The sequence below is a fragment of the Triturus cristatus genome, chromosome 8, assembly GCF_964204655.1.
Source record: "Triturus cristatus chromosome 8, aTriCri1.1, whole genome shotgun sequence".
Classification (NCBI taxonomy): domain Eukaryota; kingdom Metazoa; phylum Chordata; class Amphibia; order Caudata; family Salamandridae; genus Triturus; species Triturus cristatus.
This window is the reverse complement of record NC_140591.1, coordinates 19,632,325-19,659,717: the sequence shown is the minus strand read 5'-3', so window position 1 is coordinate 19,659,717 and position 27,393 is coordinate 19,632,325. Positions and strand designations below refer to the sequence as shown.

The following is a 27,393-nucleotide window of genomic DNA, read 5'->3' as shown; positions in this document are numbered from 1 at the left end:
CAAGTGCTTGGATTGCCATTCTTAGATCTGGAGCATAGAGGAAGGGTTTCAATTTCCTAAGGTAGCTCAGGTGGAATCTGGCTGATTTGGCCATCGAACATGTTCAGGTTGCTGTTGAGGGTGATTTCCAAGGATTTGGCCGAATCCACGATGGTTGGTGGGCAGTTTAAGGCTGTGATAGCCTTAATCCATGATTGAATCTCTAGGTTGGCATTGGGAGGGGAGATCAGGAGAAATTCTGTTTTCTTTGCGTTGAGTTTGAGTTCATTGGATGCGAGCCATTGTATAGTGAGTTTCAAGGCTTCGTTCAGGGAGAGAATCTCTTCGAGAGATGAGGTTTTGATGTAGATCTGAGTGTCATCGGCGTACATATGATAGGAGATATTAGCTGCGCGCAATACCTCTGTAAGCGGTTCCAGGTAGAGGTTGAAGAGGGTGGGGGACAGGGTTGATCCTTGAGGGACTCCAACCATGACCGGTAATGGTGATGAAAGGCTGCCGTTGATCAGGGATCTCTGTGACCGGTTTTGGAGGAAGGATCTAAACCAATCTAGAACAGAGCCATCCAATCCCATTCTGAGTTTGAGGCGTTCAAGTAGTTTTTCATGGTTGACCGTGTCGAAGGCCGAGGATAGGTCCAGGAGGATTAGGAGACAGGTTTTGCCTTGGTCGAGGGCTTGGAGGGCATCATCAACGATGTGGAGCATGGTGGTTTCGGTGCTGTTCCCTGGTCTAAAACCGGATTGGAAGTCATCGAGCAGGTGGAAGTTGTTGATGTAGCTGCTGCTGCACACATTTCTCCATCTCTTTGGCTAAGAGCGGGATGTTGGAGATTGGTCTGAAGTTGTCTGGGGAAGCTGGATCCAAAGTTTTTTTCAGAATGGGGAGGACTTGGCCGGCTTTTAGAGCGTTGGGCATCGTTCCCTGCCAGAGAGGGGCGCTAATTATTGTAGTCCAGCTAGGAATAATGGATTGGGTGACGGCTGCTAGGCAGTTGGAAGGGAGCGGGTCATTAAAATGGTTATTAGGGTTTAAGGTAGATAGGATTTTAGAAACTGAGTTTTTGTCATAGACTTTGAAGTCAGTCCAGTGAGCATGGTTTTTGGGTGGAGCCTGTGGGGGCGACGTGGCTGGAGGAGGCGGGTCAGGAAGGGTTTGAGGGTATGTGATGGAACTGAGTTCGTTTCCAAGGGCTGAGATTTTGTCGGCGAAGAAAGAGGAGAATTCCTCTGAGGAAATAAGAGACTTGGGGGATTCTTTTGAGGTTTTGGCCAGTTTATTGGATTGGTGTTTGACCAGTTCGAAGAGCTTGTGGGGTCTGTTCTTGGCCTTCTCTAGTTCAGTCCTGAAGAATTCTTTTTTAGACTTGAGTATGTTCCTGTTGTAGGGATTTCTGGCCTGGCGCAGGAGTTTTAAATGTGCGGCAGAGGGGTGCTGCTTCCAGGATCTTTGAGCTTGCCGTAGGGCTCTCCTCTCATTATTGAGGGATCCCGTGGACCAGGAGTTTCTGTCTTTGATTTGGATTCTTTTCAGTTTTAGAGGGGCTAGATCATCCAGGATGTTCGATATAGTCGCAGAGTAGTGATCATTGAGGTCACTGACTGTTGTGATATGAGGGGGGGGTCGGATTTGCAGCGAGCCTTAAGTTCACTACGGTCCAGGTTCTTGGTGTCTCTGATCCAGTGTTTAGGGATCACCGGTTGCGGTGCCCTTGTCTTGTGGGTGCCAGGAAGAAGGAAGGTGATGGCGTGGTGGTCAGACCAGTCGCATGGGTCTATGGAGATAAGCTTGACTGTTGATTCTTTGGAGATGATCCAGTCAAGAGTGGCCTCTTTTGAGTGAGTTGGTAGTGAGCAGGCTTGGGTCAGGGCTTGATCGGCCAGGAGGTCGTTGATGGCGTTGACATGTGAATCTTAGGGTCATTCCAGTGCAAGTTAAAGTCACCCAGGAAAATATCTTTGGTATTGTTGGAACTCTTGGCTGTAATGATTTCCATGAAGTGGTCAGTGAAGGAGTCGTTCATGCCTGGGGGTGGTAAAAGATGTGCAGGTTGCACAGTTGGGTGGAGTTGCTGTGAATAGCGAGGGCGAGGTATTCACAGGATTCGGTGATGTCCGCCAGAAGTTCCGTCACAAGAAGGTTAGAGCGGTAGATGCAGGCAATGCCTCCTCCTTTCTTGTTAGAGTGTCTGTCCAGCCTTGCGATGTTGTAGTTAGGAGGGACTAGGAGGTCCAGGCATGGGGATGAGGAGTCGCTGAGCCATGATTCTGTAAGGATCGCTAAGTCAAAATTTTTGTAAAGGATGGGATCAGCAATATCCGCGGCGTGCTTAGCTGCCGATCGGCAATTGATTAAAAGACCAGACAGAGAAGATTTGGAAGGAGTTTCGAGAGTCTGGCCGGACAGGTGAACAGGCGCTAGAGCTCTCTTGACCACAATTCTGTTTATTTATTTATTTATATAAAGTTTTATATAGCGCGAGCACGATCCCAAGGGATATCAGAGCGCTTAACAATCACATTAGAACAGAAAGGCTAATAACGTAACAATCACAAGTAAAATACACAAAAGAATCATAATGTGCACGAGACTTCACATGGAAGATATGTTAAGCACAGTACAGTGTAACGACAAGGAAGAAAGAACAATGTCAACGGGCCCAGGGTTTAGTCCAATTAATGGAGGAGTTTATTCAACAGGAATCTTTTGACTTCCAGCTTGAACACCGTTGTTCTGGTGATTCTGCGTATTTCTGGAGGAAGAGAGTTCCATACCTTAGGAGCCGCGCCAGAGAAGGCTTTGTGAGAGGTTCTCTTTTTGTTAAGGATAGGTGGTTTCAAGAGTAAGGTAGTAGCGCTTCTAGAGTCTCTTACACCACAAGATAGTTCAAGTTTTTGCGCCAGATACCTGGGCGTCTTGAAGTGGATAGCTTTGTGTGTCATCGTGGCAATTTTTAGCTGGATTCGTGCTTCATAGGGGAGCCAATTTAGAGATTTTAGGACTGGCGAAATGCGCTCATTGCGTTTGGTGCCTGTAACCAATCTCGCAGCTGCATTCTGTGAGGCCCTTAGCGGAGCCAGAGTGTATTTGGGCAGGCCACAAAGGGTAGCACTGCCGTAATCTAGCCTCGGTAGGACAAGCGCTTGAACCACCTGCTTGAACTCCTTAAGTGGAAGGAAAGGTTTGATGTTTCTTAATGTCCTTATCAAGTGGTTTGCTCCTTTACATGTGTTGCTGATATGATTTTTCATATTCAGGTTCTTGTCTAAGGTGACTCCTAGAGATTTGGCAGAGTTTACGATGAGCGGAGTGCAGTTGAACGCAGTGAGGTGACTCATCCAGAGGTCAAGCTTGGGGGTGTAATTACGAGGGGAGACGAGCAAGAATTCTGTTTTTGAGGTGTTGAGCAGGAGATGGTTCACAGTTAGCCAATTTTGAGTAAACGTCAGGATGGAGCATGTTCGGCCTTTACGTCGAAAGGATAAGGCGTAGCTGGGGTAGAGTCGTAGTCCCGGAGGATGGCAAGGATTTCCATTTCAGTGAGGTCTAGTGGACTTGGGGTGGCAAAGGTAGAGTTGTAGGATAGGACAAGAGCCCGGGTTTCTTCCTCAGAGAGGTGGAATGGGTGCTTGTGGGGGCAAAGATGTCTCAAGTATAGCGGAAGTGGTTGTTTAGGGAGCTCTGTTAAATGCGGGGGGTGGCGTTAGGCAGGGGCATGAGGTTGGCGAGGGAGAGTTCAGCGAGGTGAAGGAGGTTCATTAGCTCCAGGATGGAAATATGAATGCTCTGGGTTAGATTGGTTGCTCTGGCGTGCAGGGATTCGATGTCCCTATAAGAGGGAGGTGCTGGAGGGCAGGGGGGCAGTGGTTCGGGAGCAGTTCTGACGGTGTGTATAGGTGATAGGGGGGAAGGACTAGTACGGCCTGTGTTGTAATCCATTGGATGTATGATGGAGCCCCTTTGCGGGTTGGATTGAGGGCTTGAAGGGCAAGTGCAACCTTTGTTGTAGGTCATTGGGGGCATACCAGTGACATAGTCTACTTGGGGAGCTAGTAGGGAGGGGACCAAAGGTCTAGGGGTGATTCTGTTTGCAAGGCCGGGAGACGTACTGGAGTGGTTAGGGTGGTCAGTGTTGGGAGACCTAAGAGGGGTTTGTGAGAGGCTAGCCACGCTGGAAAGGCTTGATGGGGACTCATCAGGGCGGAAAGGGCAAGCGCGACCTGTATCATAGTTCTTTAGGGGCGTACCAGTGGTATGGTCTACTTGGGGAGCTAATAGGGAGGTGCTGGCTCGGGTGGGCAACTCGAGGATCGACGGGGACCGAAAGTGAACTATTTGTGTAGGAGCCTGGATAGAAGCTCTTAAAATTAATGTCCTGCGGCTGCCCAGGCTAGTCTATTATGGTGGGCGCTCCGCCTAGCAAAGTCACTAGTACAAAGTCAAACTAACATTCAATATCTCACTATGAGGTAGATTATTTAAGGTACAAATAGATATTCAGGCAATAGTTACAGATTGTCAAGCAGCATGTCAGGTAACAATCAATATGGTACAAACAAAATGAGGTAGATCAGGTTGGCTGCTCCTGCGGCATTAATTTCGGGGTATCCTGCAGCCAGCAAGGAGACATTCCGTATAGTAGAAACAAAATGAGATAAATCCATTTGGCTGCACCCAGTGCATTAAATACACGTATCCTTCAGCTGTTCGGGCTTGGGCACTCCACCATAATGGATGCACTGAGAGCTTTGTTGATCATCAACAAGGGCTGCATGTGCTTGCTGCTCTATAATGAAAACCTGATCTGACCCCCCTGGAGTCTGATTGGATCACGAGCCAACTGACTTTCTATTACCAGACACTGGCGCTTAAAAGGGTCATCACAGCTCTCCAACCTGCATGAGCTGGTGGTGATTAAAGCCTGAAGAAAGCCCTTGGAATACGTTTCCACCCGTGGCCAATAAGACCCTGACCACCCAGAGCTGTGGTACAGTGGAAGGTACCTTGATCTGTAATTCTTTCTCCTGTTCTCATTGTTCTCATTGCAAAGGGGAATTTTCTATTATTTTAATGACATAGCACATTGCCAAAATAAAGCACATACAATATTATAAATCAGAAGCATGGAATTAAGTAGCTTACAGTGATAACAGCTGTCCAAATCTTGTATCGAATGACTACAAAAAGAGTACGTTTGAAAGTGTTTTAGTCATATCAATGTATCATGATACCATCCGCAGACAAGTAGCAGGTGGAAATGTTTTAACGGCACTTTGAAAGTTGGCATCTGAGTGCATCTATCTCAGATTGTGGGCATTTGGATCGCTTTGTACGGGAACACTTGTGGCAGTCCTAGGGCGCTGAGTTTACTGGCCTCCAACTGTAGAAGCGAGGTGAAACCCACTGGTTCCCTCTGGATTTACCTTCTTGTTAAACCTAAAACTGAGCACGAGCTCAGCCCTTCAGCACTTGACCCTCAGGGTAGTATAGATGAACAGTCCAAGGCTTACTCAGGGATGTAGTCTGAGGTAGAAACTCAGAACTCAATAAAGCATTACATAATAATAAATACATCTTTGTTGAGCCAGTGACTTTACTTAAGGAAAGGAAGCACTTTAATCCTTGCAGACAGCTAAATATCACACGTGAAATGCAGTGGGCAAAAATAAGGCACCCAATTATTCCTGTAGTGTTGTTCTTGCCTCTGTGCATTCACTGAAAGCTTTTCTCTTTGGAACTCTCTGCTGCTGGCTCACTGAGAGCTTTTCTCTTTGGAACTCTCTGCTGCTGGCTCACTGAAAGCTTTTATCTTTGGAACTCTCTGCTGCTGACTCACTGAAAGCTTTTCTCTTTGGAACTCTCTGCTGCTGGCTCACTGAAAGCTTTTCTCTTTGGAACTCTCTGCTGCTGGCTCACTGAAAGCTTTTCTCTTTGGAACTCTCTGCTGCTGGCTCACTGAAAGCTTTTCTCTTTGGAACTCTCTGCTGCTGGCTCACTGAAAGCTTTTCTCTTTGGAACTCTCTGTTGCTGGCTCACTGAAAGCTTTTCTCTTTGGAACTCTGCTGCTGGCTCACTGAAAGCTTTTCTCTTTGGAACTCTCTGTTGCTGGCTCACTGAAAGCTTTTCTCTTTGGAACTCTCTGTTGCTGACTCACTGAAAGCTTTTCTCTTTGCAACTCTGCTGCTGACTCACTGAAAGCGTTTCTCTTTGGAACTCTCTGTTGCTGACTCACTGAAAGCTTTTCTCTTTGGAACTCCCTGTTGCTGGCTCACTGAAAGCTTTTCTCTTTGGAACTCTGCTGCTGGCTCACTGAAAGCTTTTCTCTTTGGAACTCTCTGCTGCTGGCTCACTGAAAGCTTTTATCTTTGGAACTCTCTGCTGCTGGCTCACTGAAAGCTTTTATCTTTGGAACTCTCTGCTGCTGGCTCACTGAAAGCTTTTCTCTTTGGAACTCTCTGCTGCTGGCTCACTGAAAGCTTTTCTCTTTGGAACTCTCTGTTGCTGGCTCACTGAAAGCTTTTCTCTTTGGAACTCTCTGCTGCTGGCTCACTGAGAGCTTTTCTCTTTGGAACTCTCAGTTGCTCACTGAAAGCTTTTCTCTTTGGAACTCTCAGTTGCTCACTGAAAGCTTTTCTCTTTGGAACTCTCAGTTGCTCACTGAAATCTTTTCTCTTTGGAAATCTCTGCTGCTGGCTCACTGAAAGCTTTTCTCTTTGGAACTCTCTGCTGCTGACTCACTGAAAGCTTTTCTCTTTGGAACTCTCTGCTGCTGGCTCACTGAAAGCTTTTCTCTTTGGAACTCTCTGTTGCTGACTCACTGAAAGCTTTTCTCTTTGGAACTCTGCTGCTGGCTCACTGAAAGCTTTTCTCTTTGGAACTCTCTGTTGCTGACTCACTGAAAGCTTTTCTCTTTGGAACTCTCTGCTGCTGGCTCACTGAAAGCTTTTCTCTTTGGAACTCTCTGCTGCTGGCTCACTGAAAGCTTTTCTCTTTGGAACTCTCTGCTGCTGGCTCACTGAAAGCTTTTCTCTTTGGAACTCCCTCTTGCTCACTGAGAGCTTTTCTCTTTGGAACTCTCAGTTGCTCACTGAAAGATTTTCTCTTTGGAACTCTCTGCTGCTGACCCACTGAAAGCTTTTCTCTTTGGAACTCTCTGCTGCTGGCTCACTGTAAGCTTTTCTCTTTGGAACTCTCTGCTGCTGGCTCACTGAAAGCTTTTCTCTTTGGAACTCTCTGCTGCTGGCTCACTGAAAGCTTTTCTCTTTGGAACTCTCTGTTGCTGACTCACTGAAAGCTTTTCTCTTTGGAACTCTCTGCTGCTGGCTCACTGAAAGCTTTCTCTTTGGAACTCTCTGTTGCTGACTCACTGAAAGCTTTTGTCTTTGGAACTCTCTGCTGCTGGCTCACTGAAAGCTTTTCTCTTTGGAACTCTCTGCTGCTGGCTCACTGAAAGCTTTTCTCTTTGGAACTCTCTGCTGCTGGCTCACTGAAAGCTTTTATCTTTGGAACTCTCTGCTGCTGGCTCACTGAAAGCTTTTCTCTTTGGAACTCTCTGTTGCTGGCTCACTGAAAGCTTCTCTCTTTGGAACTCTCTGTTGCTCACTGAAAGCTTTTCTCTTTGGAACTCTCTGTTTCTGACTCACTGAAAGCTTTTCTCTTTGGAACTCTCTGTTGCTGGCTCACTGAACGCTTTTCTCTTTGGAACTCTGTGCTGCTGGCTCACTGAAAGGTTTTCTCTTTGGAACTCTCTGCTGCTGACTCACTGAAAGCTTTTCTCTTTGGAACTCTCTGTTGCTGACTCACTGAAAGCTTTTCTCTTTGGAACTCTCTGCTGCTCACTGAAAGCTTTTCTCTTTGGAACTCTCTGTTGCTGACTCACTGAAAGCTTTTCTCTTTGGAACTCCCTGTTGCTGGCTCACTGAAAGCTTTTCTCTTTGGAACTCTGCTGCTGGCTCACTGAAAGCTTTTCTCTTTGGAACTCTCTGCTGCTGGCTCACTGAAAGCTTTTATCTTTGGAACTCTCTGCTGCTGGCTCACTGAAAGCTTTTATCTTTGGAACTCTCTGCTGCTGGCTCACTGAAAGCTTTTCTCTTTGGAACTCTCTGCTGCTGGCTCACTGAAAGCTTTTCTCTTTGGAACTCTCTGTTGCTGGCTCACTGAAAGCTTTTCTCTTTGGAACTCTCTGCTGCTGGCTCACTGAGAGCTTTTCTCTTTGGAACTCTCAGTTGCTCACTGAAAGCTTTTCTCTTTGGAACTCTCAGTTGCTCACTGAAAGCTTTTCTCTTTGGAACTCTCAGTTGCTCACTGAAATCTTTTCTCTTTGGAAATCTCTGCTGCTGGCTCACTGAAAGCTTTTCTCTTTGGAACTCTCTGCTGCTGACTCACTGAAAGCTTTTCTCTTTGGAACTCTCTGCTGCTGGCTCACTGAAAGCTTTTCTCTTTGGAACTCTCTGTTGCTGACTCACTGAAAGCTTTTCTCTTTGGAACTCTGCTGCTGGCTCACTGAAAGCTTTTCTCTTTGGAACTCTCTGTTGCTGACTCACTGAAAGCTTTTCTCTTTGGAACTCTCTGCTGCTGGCTCACTGAAAGCTTTTCTCTTTGGAACTCTCTGCTGCTGGCTCACTGAAAGCTTTTCTCTTTGGAACTCTCTGCTGCTGGCTCACTGAAAGCTTTTCTCTTTGGAACTCCCTCTTGCTCACTGAGAGCTTTTCTCTTTGGAACTCTCAGTTGCTCACTGAAAGATTTTCTCTTTGGAACTCTCTGCTGCTGACCCACTGAAAGCTTTTCTCTTTGGAACTCTCTGCTGCTGGCTCACTGAAAGCTTTTCTCTTTGGAACTCTCTGCTGCTGGCTCACTGAAAGCTTTTCTCTTTGGAACTCTCTGCTGCTGGCTCACTGAAAGCTTTTCTCTTTGGAACTCTCTGTTGCTGACTCACTGAAAGCTTTTCTCTTTGGAACTCTCTGCTGCTGGCTCACTGAAAGCTTTCTCTTTGGAACTCTCTGTTGCTGACTCACTGAAAGCTTTTGTCTTTGGAACTCTCTGCTGCTGGCTCACTGAAAGCTTTTCTCTTTGGAACTCTCTGCTGCTGGCTCACTGAAAGCTTTTCTCTTTGGAACTCTCTGCTGCTGGCTCACTGAAAGCTTTTATCTTTGGAACTCTCTGCTGCTGGCTCACTGAAAGCTTTTCTCTTTGGAACTCTCTGTTGCTGGCTCACTGAAAGCTTCTCTCTTTGGAACTCTCTGTTGCTCACTGAAAGCTTTTCTCTTTGGAACTCTCTGTTTCTGACTCACTGAAAGCTTTTCTCTTTGGAACTCTCTGTTGCTGGCTCACTGAACGCTTTTCTCTTTGGAACTCTGTGCTGCTGGCTCACTGAAAGGTTTTCTCTTTGGAACTCTCTGCTGCTGACTCACTGAAAGCTTTTCTCTTTGGAACTCTCTGTTGCTGACTCACTGAAAGCTTTTCTCTTTGGAACTCTCTGCTGCTCACTGAAAGCTTTTCTCTTTGGAACTCTCTGTTGCTGACTCACTGAAAGCTTTTCTCTTTGGAACTCTCTGCTGCTGACTCACTGAAAGCTTTTCTCTTTGGAACTCTCTGCTGCTGGCTCACTGAAAGCTTTTGTCTTTGGAACTCTCTGCTGCTGGCTCACTGAAAGCTTTTCTCTTTGGAACTCTCTGCTGCTGGCTCACTGAAAGCTTTTCTCTTTGGAACTCTCTGCTGCTGACTCACTGAAAGCTTTTATCTTTGGAACTCTCTGCTGCTGGCTCACTGAAAGCTTTTCTCTTTGGAACTCCCTGTTGCTCACTGAGAGCTTTTCTCTTTGGAACTCTCAGTTGCTCACTGAAAGCTTTTCTCTTTGGAACTCTCTGCTGCTGACCCACTGAAAGCTTTTCTCTTTGGAACTCTCTGCTGCTGGCTCACTGAAAGCTTTTCTCTTTGGAACTCTCTGCTGCTGACTCACTGAAAGCTTTTCTCTTTGGAACTCCCTGTTGCTGGCTCACTGAAAGCTTTTCTCTTTGGAACTCTGTTGCTGACTCACTGAAAGCTTTTCTCTTTGGAACTCTCTGTTGCTGACTCACTGAAAGCTTTTCTCTTTGGAACTCTCTGCTGCTGGCTCACTGAAAGCTTTTCTCTTTGGAACTCTCTGCTGCTGGCTCACTGAAAGCTTTTCTCTTTGGAACTCTCTGCTGCTGAGTCACTGAAAGCTTTTCTCTTTGGAACTCTCTGCTGCTGGCTCACTGAAAGCTTTTCTCTTTGGAACTCTCTGCTGCTGGCTCACTGAAAGCTTTTCTCTTTGGAACTTCCTGTTGCTGGCTCACTGAAAGCTTTTCTCTTTGGAACTCTCTGCTGCTGGCTCACTGAAAGCTTTTATCTTTGGAACTCTCTGCTGCTGGCTCACTGAAAGCTTTTCTCTTTGGAACTCTGCTGCTGGCTCACTGAAAGCTTTTATCTTTGGAACTCTCTGCTGCTGGCTCACTGAAAGCTTTTCTCTTTGGAACTCTGCTGGAGAATTGAAAGTCTCCTGTCAGGGAAAACCCAAAATGAGGGCTCAAAAGAGGGAAAGGCGTTCCTACTTTTAATACCACTCAGCCTGTTAGTGGTAACACTTCTAGAGAACAATGGGGCACGTCTCCCTGAACTTCTAAAGGACCCTCTTCTCATCTCCTCCACTGCCTAGAGTCTGGTGCTCCTCAGAGGGTCTCAGGAATGCTTCGAAGATGCCCTTCAATTCACACTGTTGCCTGGTCTCATGCCAGCTACAAACCTATTTACCATGTATAGACAGGAGATCTAAAATGGGTTCCTGGGCTGGCACAGTCAAGCACAGACCATACACTCCATGTTCATCCTACGGCAGATTCATTGAGTAAACATACATGCACCGACCATGTCACATGTAGATTGAGTGAAGGAGTGTTGCAGGACACGTACCGGACACTTTCAACAGTAGAGGCTAGTAGGGATCTTTCCCTGGCAGGTGACACGTAAAAGCGTCTGTCCTGATGCTGTAACCTATAGCTGCACCTCTGTCTGTCCTCCATAGCTGGTGAGGTGATAGTATTCATGCTCAGTCCATGGCGGTGCACATGGGATGCCCCTCCAGACCACGGAACATAGCTCTGGGCCATATTCTGTGTCACAGACAACCCGTAGTGTACACACATGATTGTAGGGTGTAATGAGGGCAACCAATTGAAAGAAATCACCAGAAACTTGCATTGGAGATCTTAGGGCATGGGGGCCCTGTAGGAGAGTGCCCCTTTTTGATTGGTTATCCCCCACTTTTTGCCTGACACATGATGCACTTTGACTTGATGTGCCCTGGGTCTCTGCCAATGAGGATACCAGGGCCTGTGTTCTTTCCCAACACTGTACCTTTGTATCCACCATTGGCACCTCTCTGGCCACAGGCAAGCCCCTTGTAAAAGGTACCATGGGTACAAAGGGCACTGTGACCAAGGAAGGACTCTAAGGGCTGCAGCACCTATTGTGCCCCCCTTAGAGGTCCTGTACCTTAACGCCCACACACTGCCATTGCAGGCTGCGTGTTTTGGTACTTAGAAAAGTGAAGAGTCGATATGGCACACATCCCATTTGCTGTTTAGTTATGTACCAGTGGTGGTTTTGTATTGCGGGAAACGCAATGGCTGTAGTGTTTTTTTATGTTTACACGAAGGATTGCGTCACGTGGTATGGGTATAGCAAGTGACACTTTTAACAAATATCAGGTATACCTGCGATGTTTGTAAGCGGAGCACGCATGGGTGACGGTAACGTGCCGGTTTACTTTATGTGGTAGAGGTATCTTTCATTTTAATTTTAATTTAGCTGTTAAGCTGCGGCATATTTAAAGATGTTTATTTGGATGTCATTTTTTGTCCTCCCAGTTTGGGCACTATTCTTTTCTTAAATAGCACGATATGCATGTATTTATTGAGCACTGGTTATGAGTTTGGGGGCCTGGTTAATCGGAGAAATTGTTTTTGGAGAAAACCTGTTGTCACAGCAGAGGTTGCACATATGCATTGTGTATTTAACATGGAGGCACAGCCTTAAGACACAGCTGCAGGCATTGCTTAAAACGTTTCAGTGATATATATGTAACACATGGTTTTACTCTGATTTTACATTGTAGTTACCCCTGAGGAAGGGCAATAATTGCCCGAAATGCATTGGGACTAAATTCGTCACGTTGAATTAATGCTACATTTTGAACCTCTGCGTGTCTATGAGTAAACCTGGGAAGGCACTCGTTGAACTTGAGCAGAAAATGGAATAGAAAATGCATGGATGACCTTTTAGATTACTGATGGAATAAATTGGGTTAAACATGGATAATATCTGAACTTCATTGGATGGTTCACATCCACATTTCAGCTGTGCATCCTGGAGTGTGATGCCTGACGAGGCTCCTGCATCTTTGGAACACATCCCTGCGTGTCATGCCTACTACCCACTGCCTGAGGCCTAGGTGAATCACCCCTCTAGCAGGGTGCACTAGCCCTCAGGTGAGGGTAAAGTGGCATGAGCCCTGTACCCTTACAGTGCCTAAGTCCTTTCTTAGACATTGTAAGTGTAGTAAAGCCATAAAGAGTTTATGGTCTGGAAGTTGGTCATTACGAACTCCACAGCTCCAAAATGGCTTTACTAAAAACTGGGAAGTTTGGTAGCAAACTTCTCAGCACATTAAACCCACACTGATGCCAGTGTGAGATTTAATGTAAAATGCACTTAGAGGGCATCTTAGAGATGCCGCCTTAAAAACGACCAGTCCTGGTGTGGTTCCTGAGTGGCTGCCCGCCATATGCCAGCAACAGACAGCTTTCTGGACCCTACGTAGAGGGCCTCTGCTCTCAGGGTGCAGAAACAAATCCAATCTTGGGCAGAGGTGTCATTCCTTCTCACCCAGGATGGGCTGGGTCTATGAAGGGGAAGCTTCAAAAGCCGGCCGCCTTAGTAAGCTGTCCCTGCCTTTTGCTGCCCCCAGGAACTGGCTCCCAACAGTTCTGACCCCCAATTTGGGTGGGAGAATTGTCGGGAAAAACAGGTTAGGAGGAGGGATGTGCCCACCTTTGCCAACCCCACCCCTCAGGTGGGGGAGGGGAGGTGAAACACATCTCAGTCCCCTCCATCTTGAAGGTGATGGGACCGAGCCAATTAGAGAGAGGCTCATGCCCCCTCCCACTGGAGGGTGACCTATTGGTCCCAACCTGCACACCCCTTTAACACCCCTAAGTTTAGTATTTAGGGGCAACCCAGGACCTTGCGTCCTCAGATTCGAGGAAGAAAGAAGAAGGACCAAAGGACGATGCTGACCCAGGAAGAAGAGGACAGCTACTGCTTTGGCCCCTGCCCTTCCGGCCTATCCCGCTTTTGACCTGCCTACAGCAAAGAACCTGGCATGTCCATCAGCCCTATAGTGATAAGAAATTATTTTTATTTTTACTTTTCAAATTGTAATTTTCAGTGAATAAAGAAGTGTTCCATGAGATGTCATGGGGAGCACTAAGTGTTTTTAAAATACCCCTCACACACTATGAATCCCATGGTGTCATGCTTCATCATAGGGGTCTTCCCGTCCCTCTACGGGGCGGGGCGTGCTACGACCAATGAGTATATGGGAGCACTATTGTTTGTGAAGGAATGGGCTATGTGTAGGCTATGTGCTTATTGATAGTGAGAGTGGTAGGGTTAGTGAGTGATTACAAAAAATTTAAAAATCCTCTGGCTAGTGGAAAAAACAAATTTTATTCAATTCCCTAGCTGAGAATGTTCAAAATGGGGGGTTGCGTAGGGGGTGTACTTTAATCTGATACTCCCTACTGGGTCAACATGTTTCGTAAGCAGTCCCCACTGCTTTACTCATCAGGACCTAAATATGTCCCTACTACACTCAAAAGTTAAATAAATTGTATGCCTATTGTTCAAAATCAAGACCTCCAAAATGTGTTCTGCAAGATTGTGGAAGGTAATGAAAGGTACAATGACCTCTATCATTTAGAAATAGCACATATTTGGTATATTGTTTGGAATAATTATCCGGCTTCATAAACTCGCACCGGGGGGGGGGGGAGGGGGGCCTTGTACCAGTCAATTCTGGAAGGTATCACAGACCAGCCTATTCATGTGTAAAGGTGTGAATCACCACTCCCCCCTCACAGCCCAGGAAGGCTATCAGCGTACAGATGGGAGGGGGGAGTCTGCAGTGCACAACCTAAGTGCAGACAGGAAAATGTCCACTTTCTAAAAGTGGGATTTCTAAAGTAGTAGTGCCCAAACCCCATATATCACTAGAAAGGGTTCCCCACTACGATTCCAACTATACCAAACATGACATACCTATTAGGTCCCAGTCAGAAGTTATCGCATAGGGGGGTTCCCAATGTTAGTCTATGGAGGGGTAGGCCTCACCGCGGTAGCAGGGGCCTGTGGCAGGTATGCCAGTGTCACCATGTTTTTAGGGGAGAGCACCTGCACCTTAGCACTGTTTAGCAGTGGTAAGGTGCCCAGCGTCCTAAGTCCAACAAAAATATACAGTTAAAGTGGGAGGCAAGAGAGCAAAAATGCACGGGGAGACCACCCTAAGGCAGACAGGTCCAACAGTCACTTTAAGACTGGGCTGCAAAAGTCTGGAGCAGGGAATTGAAGCAACAGAAAGGAATAGGTCCTGTGCCATAAACTCTCCACAAACTGTTGTCTGTTGGTGAATTTGTGAATTTGTTAGGGAGGTAAATGAAGGGTGTATATCAGCTGGGCTACCAAACAGCCAGATATGGCACCACATTCTTCTGCCTAAATTATCAGCAGCTGGAGAAGCAAGTGTTGCTTGGACATATCCTTCTCTGCCTTGGAGAACCGGAATGCCAAGAGAGGCGGGATCCCTCGACTGCCTGGTGCCACCAGCGCTCCAGACACCAGGAGATATAAAGGGTCCTCTTACAAGTACGTTGTAAGAAAATGTGTCATTATTTGTGTGACCTGCACAAGAAATGGATCCACCACTGGGAACCATACACACTATTGTAGCGCTTGACTCTCATAGGGTAGCAAAGCGGAGCAGTCCAAGGCTCACTCGAGGGAGGCAGTGTGGGCTAGTAATCTCCATTCACAGATACACAATATTAACACTCAAGACATGATTGTCCAGTCTGTGCTTTTTCTTTTGAAAAAGGAAAAAGTAAATTTATTACACACGCACTACTCACTACTATGCAGCAATTTACTAATATACACAAGCTGATGGAAATACTTTTGGACGACATTACGTAGTCATTCTTACTCCTCCCAAAAGGGAGGTCTAGAGCAGCAAATCACGTCAGAAAATTCACTTGTATTAACATACCCTAATGGAATATCACTTTGACTGAGCGTGCACGGAATATTTCATGTTTACTTTGCATATGAGTGGCTGCCAGCTCACTACTTCATTGAAACATTCCAAGGGAAAATGTCTATGCTTGTCTAGGTGATTTGTGGGATCAAAATTACCTTTAGTATGAAAGCCCCTGAAGGCATCACCTTTATAATCACAACATCTATGTACATTTAGGCTCTCACCCCTAAAGGGTATTTGCAGCATCAACACTTTTATAAAAAAAAGAAATCCTGCACTTTAGACATAGTCCCCTAAAGGACATCTTCTTTCATAACTTCACATATATGCAATTACTGCCTTCCACCACTAGAGGGTGCTTCTCAACATGAAATCTCATTATGTATTCTTACCAGACCACAGAAGTTGCAGTCATAATCTTCACCCCCAGAGGGCGCATTAGTCCAACACTAAAGAACAAATGTTCCAGCAGAGGATGACTTTTAACCAAGGAAAACCCATTGAGAGGTTATCTTATTAATATCTCAGCCAACTTAGGATGGAGTCTTTTTAACTGCGCAGGGTGGTGGGGGGCTGCGCTGCTCCTGAAGCGCCCCTACATGTTGTGTGCTATTTTAGTGGGGACTCTGCTCTCATGGAGCCACCAGAAATCCAAAACGAGGGATTTTAGTAAAGAAATGTGTCCAGGGCCCACAAGGCATTATGCGTCGCTCTTCGCACCTGGCCATGCATATTTGAACAGCGGCCCTCCCTCTGCTCTGGGGAAAGCTGAGTCAGCTTCCTTTGGGCATTTTTATTCCTCTTTAATGTGGCCTCGCATCATGGATTTTTTTCTTCAGGGTGCCCATAGCCATCCGGGCACTCTGCGTGAGCCCACCCCACACGGCCAGCACGCTTGCATGCTGCTGCGGGAACCAGCACTTTTCTTCTGATCTGCGTGCTCCTACAGGCAGATGCGTGCTGTGCGGACAGGCCAGCGGCTGCATGCATGGGGGAGCGTAGTGGGGCTTCCCCTCCTCTTCTTCTCGCTGGGGACCAGGGATGGGGTCCTCGGATCTCTGGCCGTCTTGCGGGGGCGCGACAGAGCCCCCTACCTCCTTCTGAGTTGGGGTCCTGGGCTCGCCTGCCATCTTCATGGGGAGCGTGACGGCGCTCCTCCAGCTTCGTTTCTTGGTCGGGACCCAGGGATGTGGTCCTGGGCCCCCTTCTTGCATCACAAGGGGGTGCTATGTCGCTCCCACGATCATTTTCTTCTTGGGCCCAGGGATAAGGTCCTGGGCCCTCGTACAGCTTGTTTCGCCCCAACTTGTTTTCTTCTTGGGGCAGGCCCCAGGCCCTGGCCCACCCTAGGGGCACAGCTGAGGGCAGCAGCGAAGCCCCCCACGCTTTGTCGCCGACCCAGAACACAGGTCAAATGTCACCTAATTCCAAAAGGCATATCTTGGGTCCAAGTGGGTGATTTCCACGCTTTTGGTCTCTTTTTACTCGCTGTGGTGAGTCCTGTCCACCTGGAGCACTTTCTTCAGGCCTCCTGGCCTACAAGGTTGCCAAACTTTGCAGATTGCTGGTTTCACTGGCTCCCTGTGCCAGCCTTTTGCTTTCTTTTCTCTGGGCCCCTGTCTCCTTGTGCAGAGCCCAGTTTTTCCCCCAACTGGTTCTCAGAGGGTGTTTGGGGACCAGCTTCCCTGGTCCGTAGGAGTGCCTCACTGGTCCTGGGGTCAGTCAGAGTCTTGGGGCCTGATGGCGGTCAGGGGGTTTCTCCTTCCAAAAGTCCAGTGTTCAGCAGAAAAGCAGAACCAAGAGAGCACTCTCCCTTCTGCAACACCTTTTAAGTGGGGGCAGAGTGTGCCAGCAGGGTTGTGCCCCTGGCCTATCCTGATGTGCCACATCATCTCTCTGCTCTGGGGGTCTCAGGTCCACCTCTCGCTGACATTACTGCCACGGCCTTCCCCCAGCAGATCTTCAAAGCCGCCTCCCCTCTGGTTTGGCTCCAGAGGTCTGCACTCCCTTTGTTGAGTGGTCTAGGGTAGGCCTTCCTCCTGGCACAGGATGACAGCTTGCTGATTGATGCAGAGCTGCCCACTCCACCCCTTCCTTCTGAGGAGCTGACCTAATGTAGGGTAATTGCTCCCGTTGTGGGGTGAGACCTTTGTTCCTGCTGCTGGAGAGAAAAGTAATTAACCCATCCCAGCAGGGTGACACAAGGCCTGGGCTTTGATCCTGAGCTGAGTCGGAGAAATGTGGCATTCCTGAATACCCATAAGCTGTACAGATATGCTTTTGCACTTAACAGAATTGTTCTTTTTACACAGCTTACGGTGTACATTGGTGTGACTCTGGAGTCTCTACCCCAAAGAGAACTGGAGCTGCACCCTAATGCAGCCTTTCCCGTAGTAGTATAAAGGATTCTATACCTACAGTCAAACAGTAAAGCACACTGACTGTCCCTTACATGGGCACACCCACATTATAAGGCCCAGTCTACCTGTGCGCAGTGCCTGCTCTGCGCTCAACAGGAGGCACCATGCATAGCCCTCTCATGTGTGAACACACATGTTCATGTATAACCAGCCAAGTGCCCCTTATCCTGGCTGCGTTGCAGCAGCCTTACCTTAAAAGGCTGACACTGGCGGTAAACATGCGCAGTCCATTTTATCCCGAGTTTACAGTGGGTCAGTCACAGGTTATGAGGCTCTCCCACAGGAAAAGGTCAAAAACTAGGTGATCAAAAAGCGAAACATCTGGTCTAGGATAAGATGGTCTGAACCACCTCACATATGTGAATCACAAGTTTACACAAATATCCTCAAATATTGATTTTGAGGGATATGACAGATTGGGACTATCTACCTTGAGAGCGTTGGCTACATAAACACATTAAAATCCTATGCAGAACTTCACAAAGAATATTAACTTATGAGGTTGCAATTTTATAAATACCTACAATTCTGACATGCATTATCCCCGTACATGGCTCAGTTAGACACACAAGTGAAGATGCAATAAACCTGATGCCGAACCTCTGTCCAGCACCACCACACAGGTGGAAATGCAATGGACCTGACGCCGAGCCTCTGCCCAGCTCCACCATACAGGTGGAGATGCAATGGACCTGATACCAAACCTCTGTCCAGCACCACCACACAGGTGGAGATGCAATGGACCTGACGCTGAACCTCTGCCCAGCTCCAGCACACAAGTGAGGATGTCATCGATCTGATGCTGAACCTCTGCAAGGCTCCGCCACACAGGTGGAGATGCAATGGAGCTGACACTGCACCTCTGTCTGGCTCCGCCACACAGGTGGAAATGCAATGGAGCTGACGCTGAACCTCTGTCTGGCTGCGCCACACAGGTGGAGATGCAATTGAGCTGACGCTGAACCTCTGTCTGGCTGCGCCACACAGGTGGAGATGCAATGGAGCTGACACTGAACCTCTGTCTGGCTCCGCCACACAGGTGGAGATGCAATGGAGCTGACGCTGAACCTCTGTCTGGCTGCGCCACACAGGTGGAGATGCAATGGAGCTGACGCTGAACCTCTGTCTGGCTGCGCCACACAGGTGGAGATGCAATGGAGCTGACGCTGAACCTCTGTCTGGCTGCGCCACACAGGTGGAGATGCAATTGAGCTGACGCTGAACCTCTGTCTGGCTGCGCCACACAGGTGGAGATGCAATGGAGCTGACGCTGAACCTCTGTCTGGCTCCGCCACACAGGTGGAGATGCAATGGAGCTGACGCTGAACCTCTGTCTGGCTGCGCCACACAGGTGGAGATGCAATGGAGCTGACGCTGAACCTCTGTCTGGCTCCGCCACACAGGTGGAGATGCAATGGAGCTGACGCTGAACCTCTGTCTGGCTGCGCCACACAGGTGGAGATGCAATGGAGCTGACGCTGAACCTCTGTCTGGCTGCGCCACACAGGTGGAGATGCAATGGAGCTGACGCTGAACCTCTGTCTGGCTGCGCCACACAGGTGGAGATGCAATGGAGCTGACGCTGAACCTCTGTCTGGCTGCACCACACAGGTGGAGATGCAATGGAGCTGACGCTGAACCTCTGTCTGGCTCCGCCACACAGGTGGAGATGCAATGGAGCTGACGCTGAACCACTGTCTGGCTCCGCCACACAGGTGGAGATGCAATGGAGCTGACGCTGAACCTCTGTCTGGCTGCGCCACACAGGTGGAGATGCAATGGAGCTGACGCTGAACCTCTGTCTGGCTGCGCCACACAGGTGGAGATGCAATGGAGCTGACGCTGAACCTCTGTCTGGCTGCGCCACACAGGTGGAGATGCAATGGAGCTGACGCTGAACCTCTGTCTGGCTGCGCCACACAGGTGGAGATGCAATGGAGCTGACGCTGAACCTCTGTCTGGCTCCGCCACACAGGTGGAGATGCAATGGAGCTGACGCTGAACCTCTGTCTGGCTCCGCCACACAGGTGGAGATGCAATGGAGCTGACGCTGAACCTCTGTCTGGCTGCGCCACACAGGTGGAGATGCAATGGAGCTGACGCTGAACCTCTGTCTGGCTGCGTCACACAGGTGGAGATGCAATGGAGCTGACGCTGAACCTCTGTCTGGCTGCGCCACACAGGTGGAGATGCAATGGAGCTGACGCTGGACCTCTGTCTGGCTCCGCCACACAGGTGGAGATGCAATGGAGCTGACGCTGGACCTCTGTCTGGCTCCGCCACACAGGTGGAGATGCAATGGACCTGAAGCCAAACCTCTGCCCAGCTTCACCACACAAGTGAGGATGCAATCGATCTGATGCTGAACCTCTGCAAGGCTTCGCCACACAGGTGGAGATGCAATGGACCTGAACATGTTTCACTTTTAATGCCTTTGACGCAGTATATGTTTCCAGCCGCGGTCCGTGCATGTAACAGCGGTGGGACGGTGGAGCCGCGTGGGGGGGGGGGATTTCAAGGGATGATACCGAGGGAAAATTAATTATTTATTTAATTTTCCCTCTGCATCGTCCCTCGGAAATCCCCCCACCCCCCACCGCTGTTACCTGCACGGACCGCGGCTGTATGTTTCTCATGTGCTGAGGGCCTGTACACTAAAGCCAGTGCTTTGATGTGAGCCGGTGGTTTACGGTGCTCGGCACACGCTCTTAACCCCTTCCCTGATTATGACGGAACCACTCCGTCATGAGCCATAGGTGCCGTGTGCTCATGACGGAGTGGTTCCGTCATGCTGCGGCCGTTGGCGGCCGCTCCGCCCACGCGGCGCTAATTCCCCGCCTGTGCGGGCGATTAGCGCCGTGGGCGGAGTCATGACGGAACCACTTCGTCATGAGCACAGCTCAACCGTGACTCATGACGGAGTGGTTCCGTCATGAGCACGGCGCCACCGCACTGCCCCCAATCCCCCCCCCAGCGCCGCGGCGAAATTCCCGCCGCGGCAAAGGTGTTAATTGTAAACGTTTTTTAGAAATATGAGAGGCAACACAAGTAAAAAGCTGTATATAAGTAATACAACACAGGAACAAATTTCCAATTAATACGAAATATTCGCAGTGTTCAGATGTTCTTTATTCCATGACGCAGTGCAACAATGTTCACAGCCAACAATGTTCACAGCCAACGCGTTTCATCATCAGGGAAGCAGACAAAGGGGGCAATGTAGTGATCATGAACAGAGTTGACTATGAAAAGGAAGTTCTCAGACAGCTGAATGACACTACTAACTACACTAGGCTCCCAACCAACCCTTGTGCCGCAGCCTCCACTAGAATCAATGATCGTCTTTCACATTGGAAAGAGATTGGGCTTTTATCGGAGACAGAACACAAGTTTCTCAGCGTTCGGAACCCCAGGTTTCCCTGCATTTACCTACTACCCAAGGTACACAAGAAACAACCCTTCCCTCCAGGCCGCCCTATTATCTCGGGCATTGGCTTAATGACTGAAGCTTTGGCCCAATTTGTTGATTCCTTTCTACAGCCCCTAGTCATAAATTTGCCATCATATGTTAGGGACAGTTCGGATATTCTGAATAAATTGGAAGATCTGGATTGGGAGGATGGCATGTGGTTTGCCACACTGGACGTAACCTCACTATATACATGCATTAGGAAAGATCTGGGCATTATGGCTGTTGACTTCTTTCTTGGGAACAGAATGGCAACTCTTTTGGAACACAATGATATGCTCAAATCCATGATTGACCTTATCCTGGATAACAACTTTTTTCTTTTTAACAACACATGGTTTAAACAGGAACAAGGTACTGCAATGGGTTCCAAATTCGCACCTTCATATGCTAATCTGTTTATGGGGTGGGTGGAACACATTTATGCCTGGTCACGTTTGGCTTCTAAATGGATTGGACATATTCAGTTCTGGGGCCGTTACATTGACGATATTATTATCATTTGGACCGGTACAGAATCTGAATTTGTGGAGTACTTTACTTTTCTCAACCAGAACATTTTCAATGTTGCCTTTACTATGGAGCTGTCCCAAACAACCATACATTTCCTGGATCTTGAATTCTATGTCAAGGATAAGAAGATACACAGTACTCTTCATAGAAAGGACACTGCAGTTAATAGCATTCTTCATTACACCAGTGCCCACCCAACATCTACCAAAAAAGCTATCCCGTTTGGAGAACTGGTACGTATTCGCAGAAACTGCAGTGAAGATTACAAATTCGAGTCCCAAACCACACTAGCACTGAACAGACTACAGCAGAGGGGATACAAACATGATGTCCTACAGCTGGCAAAGAATAGGGCGGCAAAACTCAAAAGAAAGGACTTACTCCAAAGTGCCAACAAGAACAACACTATTCACAAAGAAAGACTTGCCTTCATCACGACACACTCCACCTTAAACCATGAGGTTTTTAAGATACTAAACAAACACTGGTCAATTCTTAAGGGAGCGTCGGGGGTCAATACTATAATTACATCTAGGCCCTCCATGACCTTTAGGAAAAGCAAAACCATTAGGGATGCCCTATGCCCCAGCTACACTTTGCCAAACCCCCCAAAACAAAGCTGGCTTAAAAAGCCTCTTGGTTTCTATACCTGCAGTTCATGCAACATTTGTCACTTAGGATGTAATAAAACACTTACATTCAAGTTCAACACAGACAGATGTTACACAATCCGCCACTTCATTAACTGTCTTTCTAGTTATGTGGTGTATATTTTGATCTGTGGGTGTAATAAAATCTATGTGGGCAGTACTGTGAGACCACTCAAGAATCGTATACAGGAACATCGCAGAGCGGCTTTACATGGAGACACTACGTACGCTCTAGTCTCACACACCTGTACAGAAGGAGTGGATAGATCCAAGTTCCGTTTCCATGGTATCGATGTGGCTCTACCAATGAATAGAGGTGGGGACAGGGAACTTAGACTCAGGCAATTGGAGGCAAGATGGATCTGTACTTTGCGATCAGTGACGCTTGGTTTTAATAATGACAACGAAATGCATTACTTTCTATAATCCTGTACATAGCGGAGAGACTTAATGCATACTAAAAAACCTATGTGTTTGGACTTGTTAGATGTCACTATCTGTGAATTATGTTCTTTGTGTGTAAACTCTGACAAATGTGTATTTTGTGATGTGCTGTCCACGTCTGACATGTAATATACTTGTACATCGTAAGATTCCTGTAATCTTCCTGTCTGTACTGTTTTTACTCATGTTTTATTCTTGTTGGCTGTACTATCGAATCAACTTAATTACACTCTCTTATATGGTGTAAAGTGCAAACTTTTGGACCACTTAGTCAACAGTATAAATATACTCTATCCATGCTTTGTGTTCCATTCGAGTTACTCTCTGGTCTCGTATCCTCTCGGACTCTGGGTATTTCTTGGGTCTCATAATCCATGATTCTTTGGAAAAATGACTTTTATACCTTGTTATACATTGGATCCAATAAGAAATAAGACGTCTTCAGGACATACCGTGTCCCATACATATGACTTTTTCATGGTTGCTTCTGGTGCATTTTGCACGCTTTATTCCCTTGAGGGGAAGAAAAGCTTTGTCTGTATTCACAATCGGACGTATTAACGTTACGGTTTGTAATTTAGATTAACCGTCTGTGATTTGGACGAATATCGCTCCCATATGTATTTTAATTTAATCAACATGTTTCAAGCAACGTTGGACATGATTTGGGTATTATCCACACTATCGTATTAGTATTTATCTTCTATTGGGACCATTCAAAGATGGCGCGATACACTGCGTCTATTTATCACGGAGACAGTGTACTTTTGGCTTAAACATGCTTCGCTGTTGTTACGTTAGGTGCAATTTTTGGTCTTTACATGGCCTTAATGCTCACCATTGGTTTGGTTTGATACGATTTAGATCCGTTTTGTCGGAAATTCGTAATCAGACTTATTAACGTCACGCTTTTTAGTTTAGAATAACCGCTTGTGATTCTGACGAATATCGCTCCCCCACGTGATTTTAATCTAATTAGCATGTTTCAAGTAACGTTGAACATGATTTGGGTATTATTTACATTATCGCAATAGTATTAATCTTGTATCGGAACCATTCAAAGATGGCGCAACACAATTGGTGCTTGCCTCAAACGGGATATGACATTACTTGTTGAAAACCGGAACTACTCCAATATGGAGCAGCTAGGACACTCGTACTGTCTAGTCTTTATATTTTTCTTATTGGTGACATCCCGGAAGTGCACGCCTTAGCGCCGGAATTTAAAGCTGATTTTGACACTCCCCTGGTAACCGTTCCGACACGACGGCAAACGCGGCGTTACTGATCCCCCGATGGTACACCTGTAAAATACTATTTGAAGTAAGCATGGGTTTGGGGTTTTTTATCGTGTCTTCCTTGTATTCTATTACGTATTTGTTAGCATATTACTTGTACTTCAGTTGTAGTTTTCGCCTGAGTCGTATTATGACCTTTTAATTGTCAAATTGGGGTAGGGCAGCTATGCGTTTATTGCAAATGTGGTTGAGAAGGGTAGCGGTTAATTCAGAATGTCTGTCTGATGGTCAAACGCAGTTAAACGGGACTCTGCTCTGTCTTTGGGGGCTTGATTTACGTGTAGTGGTCCAGATCTACAGATCGATCGACAATGTTGGAGCTAAGCTCCAGGTACAACAGTAATTTTGGGATGAATATTTCCCTATAAAGTGACTTTTCTTTTGTTCCCTTTGTTTTGTCATGGGTAGAATCTCACCTTGCTTTATTTAGGCTCACTTTAGTGACACTCTGACCTTGCATCAAATATTTCATGTTTGTTTATGAGTGCGCGATGCTACTCATCTTCCTTTGTGATCATAATTGGCCCGCCTACAGATAGGACGTACTTGTATGTAAATGGGGCAGATATCAGCCCTCTTACTCATTGTAGTTTCTTAGGAATGAGTTCTTTTTACAAATTCGATATTTATATGTTTTTTCATAGACCTAATACCACTAGGACTTCTTGCGAAATCTTATCCTGGATGTACTCTGTGACTTTTGTGCAGTTACGCTCTACTTTTCATTTTGGTGAGTGTCTTTATATGCCTTTTGAGTTCTATGGTCAACTGATTTCATCAAAATAAATTCTTTTCCTATGACTATACTTACATGTGGCCTTATTATCGATAGATTCTACCTACACCTTTTGCTACGACACCTGTGGAACATAGTTTGTGTATCTACGGTTATTATTGCGTGGTAAGCGTTTTATTCTCGCTTCCTCTTTCGTTATATTTCTTATTGGGTCCGTGTTTATGTTAGACACCCGTCCAATTGGGGAAAGTATTAAGGTATCACTAACATGGCTTTTTGACCTTGTGCTCTCGTGCATTTCTTTTCTGGCAACCGTGTCCAGTCACTTGAGTTAGCCAAAATGCTTTGTCACTTCTATGCAGGTTTAGTTTCTTGCACGCCTCACATGGGGCACATGGGTGATTTTAGCCTACTCACGGTAGTTCACCAACCCGGTTTTTTACGCACTGTTTTTATTTCAGTTATAATAAAAAAAAAATTATATTTAAATCAACTTTTTGGCGTTTCTCCGTATCCGTCATCAGCATGCTCTTCTCATCTCGTTTCATTTTCACTTCTCTCTAAGGTCTTCTTTTCCTTCGTTTTGATTTTACTATGGTCTGTACATGAATTCTCTATGTGTACTGAGTAATGATACATTCCATAATTTTGTATGATTCCCAAACAGCCTTGAAAAAGCCCATGCTTGGGCGAAACGCGTTGGCTGTGAACATTGTTGGCTGTGAACATTGTTGCACTGCGTCATGGAATAAAGAACATCTGAACACTGCGAATATTTCGTATTAATTGGAAATTTGTTCCTGTGTTGTATTACTTATATACAGCTTTTTACTTGTGTTGCCTCTCATATTTCTAAAAAACGTGTTGTATTTGTGGTCTTACAAGCAGCAGGCCACTTGAGGTGGGCAATACTAGCACTACTGCAAGGTGACAGGTCTAGGCTGTGCATTCGTATATAACCTAGCTGCTTCTCTCTTTTAGCCATAAACGTGTTAATTGTAAACACCAGCGCTTTTGACAACCTGCCACAAGGTGGGGCTGTCTGGCTAATTTAGAGATGACCACAACAACAGTTAATTATTAATTCAATATACATTCAAACTGACTAATGCCTGTTGCCGAAACCATGTTTAAAGCTTTGGGGCCTGAAATAGTCCAAATTGTCACACTTTAGAAGTGTGGTGGTTAGTAGTTGTGTTGTTACTATCATTGGCAGCGCTGGGAGGGGCAATGGGGGTGGCCTCCTGACGATAGCCCTGGCACATTACAAATTAAGCACTGACTCAGGCAGGCGAGGAGTTACCTTTCTGTTCACAATGACGGATTACTGATCTCACGGCCGCCGAGCACCGGCTGGTGAAGTCTTCATAACTCTCCGTTGCAGCTAAGGAGGACATCGCAAGACTGGGTCTGGAACAGACAAACAGACACGTCACTGGTGACATACGGACCCACGTGTAAACATAAACAAAACACATTGTTCATCTTGAGAAAGCCCAGGTACCGAGAGCCTGAGGCCTAGAGTGTGCTGTGATCTATGGATACCAGGAATGTCTGTATGCCAGAGCCCAGGGCTCTCTGGGATGTATCAGGTATGTCTGTATGCCAGAGCCCAGGGCTCTCTGGGATGTATCAGGAATGTCTGTATGCCAGAGCCCCGGGTTCTCTGGGATGTATCAGGAATGTCTGCATGCCAGAGCCCAGGGCTCTCTGGGATGTATCAGGAATGTCTGCATGCCAGAGCCCGGGGCTCTCTGGGATGTATCAGGAATGTATGTATGCCAGAGCCCAGGGCTCTCTGGGCTGTATCAGGAATGTCTGTCTGCCAGAGCCCAGGGCTCTCTGGGATGTATCAGGAATGTCTGCATGCCAGAGCCCGGGGCTCTCTGGGATGTATCAGAAATGTATGTATGCCAGAGCCCAGGGCTCTCTGGGATGTATCAGGAATGTCTGTATGCCAGAGCCCAGGGCTCTCTGGGATGTATCAGGAATGTCTGTATGCCAGAGCCCAGGGCTCTCTGGGATGTATCAGGAATGTCTGCATGCCAGAGCCCAGGGCTCTCTGGGATGTATCGGGTATGTCTGCATGCCAGAGCCCAGGGCTCTCTGGGCTGTATCAGGAATGTACGATGCCAGAGCCCAGGGTTCTCTGGGATGTATCAGGAATGTCTGTCTGCCAGAGCCCAGGGCTCTCTGGGATGTATCAGGAATGTCTGCATGCCAGAGCCCAGGGCTCTCTGGGATGTATCAGGAATGTACGATGTCAGAGCCCAGGGCTCTCTGGGATGTATCAGGAATGTACGATGCCAGAGCCCAGGGCTCTCTGGGATATATCAGGAATGTCTGTATGCCAGAGCCCAGGGTTCTCTGGGATGTATCAGGAATGTACGATGCCAGAGCCCAGGGCTCTCTGGGATGTATCAGGAATGTACGATGCCAGAGCCCAGGACTCTCTGGGATGTATCAGGAATGTACGATGCCAGAGCCCAGGGTTCTCTGGGATGTATCAGGAATGTCTGCATGCCAGAGCCC

General features: G+C 47.2%; 1 protein-coding gene across 1 annotated transcript in view; it reads right to left on the bottom strand.

The window, feature by feature from the left end:
- Nucleotides 1–27,393, bottom strand: part of UBASH3A (ubiquitin associated and SH3 domain containing A) — a 234,285-nt gene that overhangs the window by 25,803 nt on the left and 181,089 nt on the right. Inside the window, exon 12 of the mRNA XM_085620748.1 lies at nucleotides 26,165–26,271. Coding sequence (XP_085476874.1) covers nucleotides 26,165–26,271 — 107 coding nt within the window. The remainder of the gene's footprint in view (nucleotides 1–26,164; nucleotides 26,272–27,393) is intronic.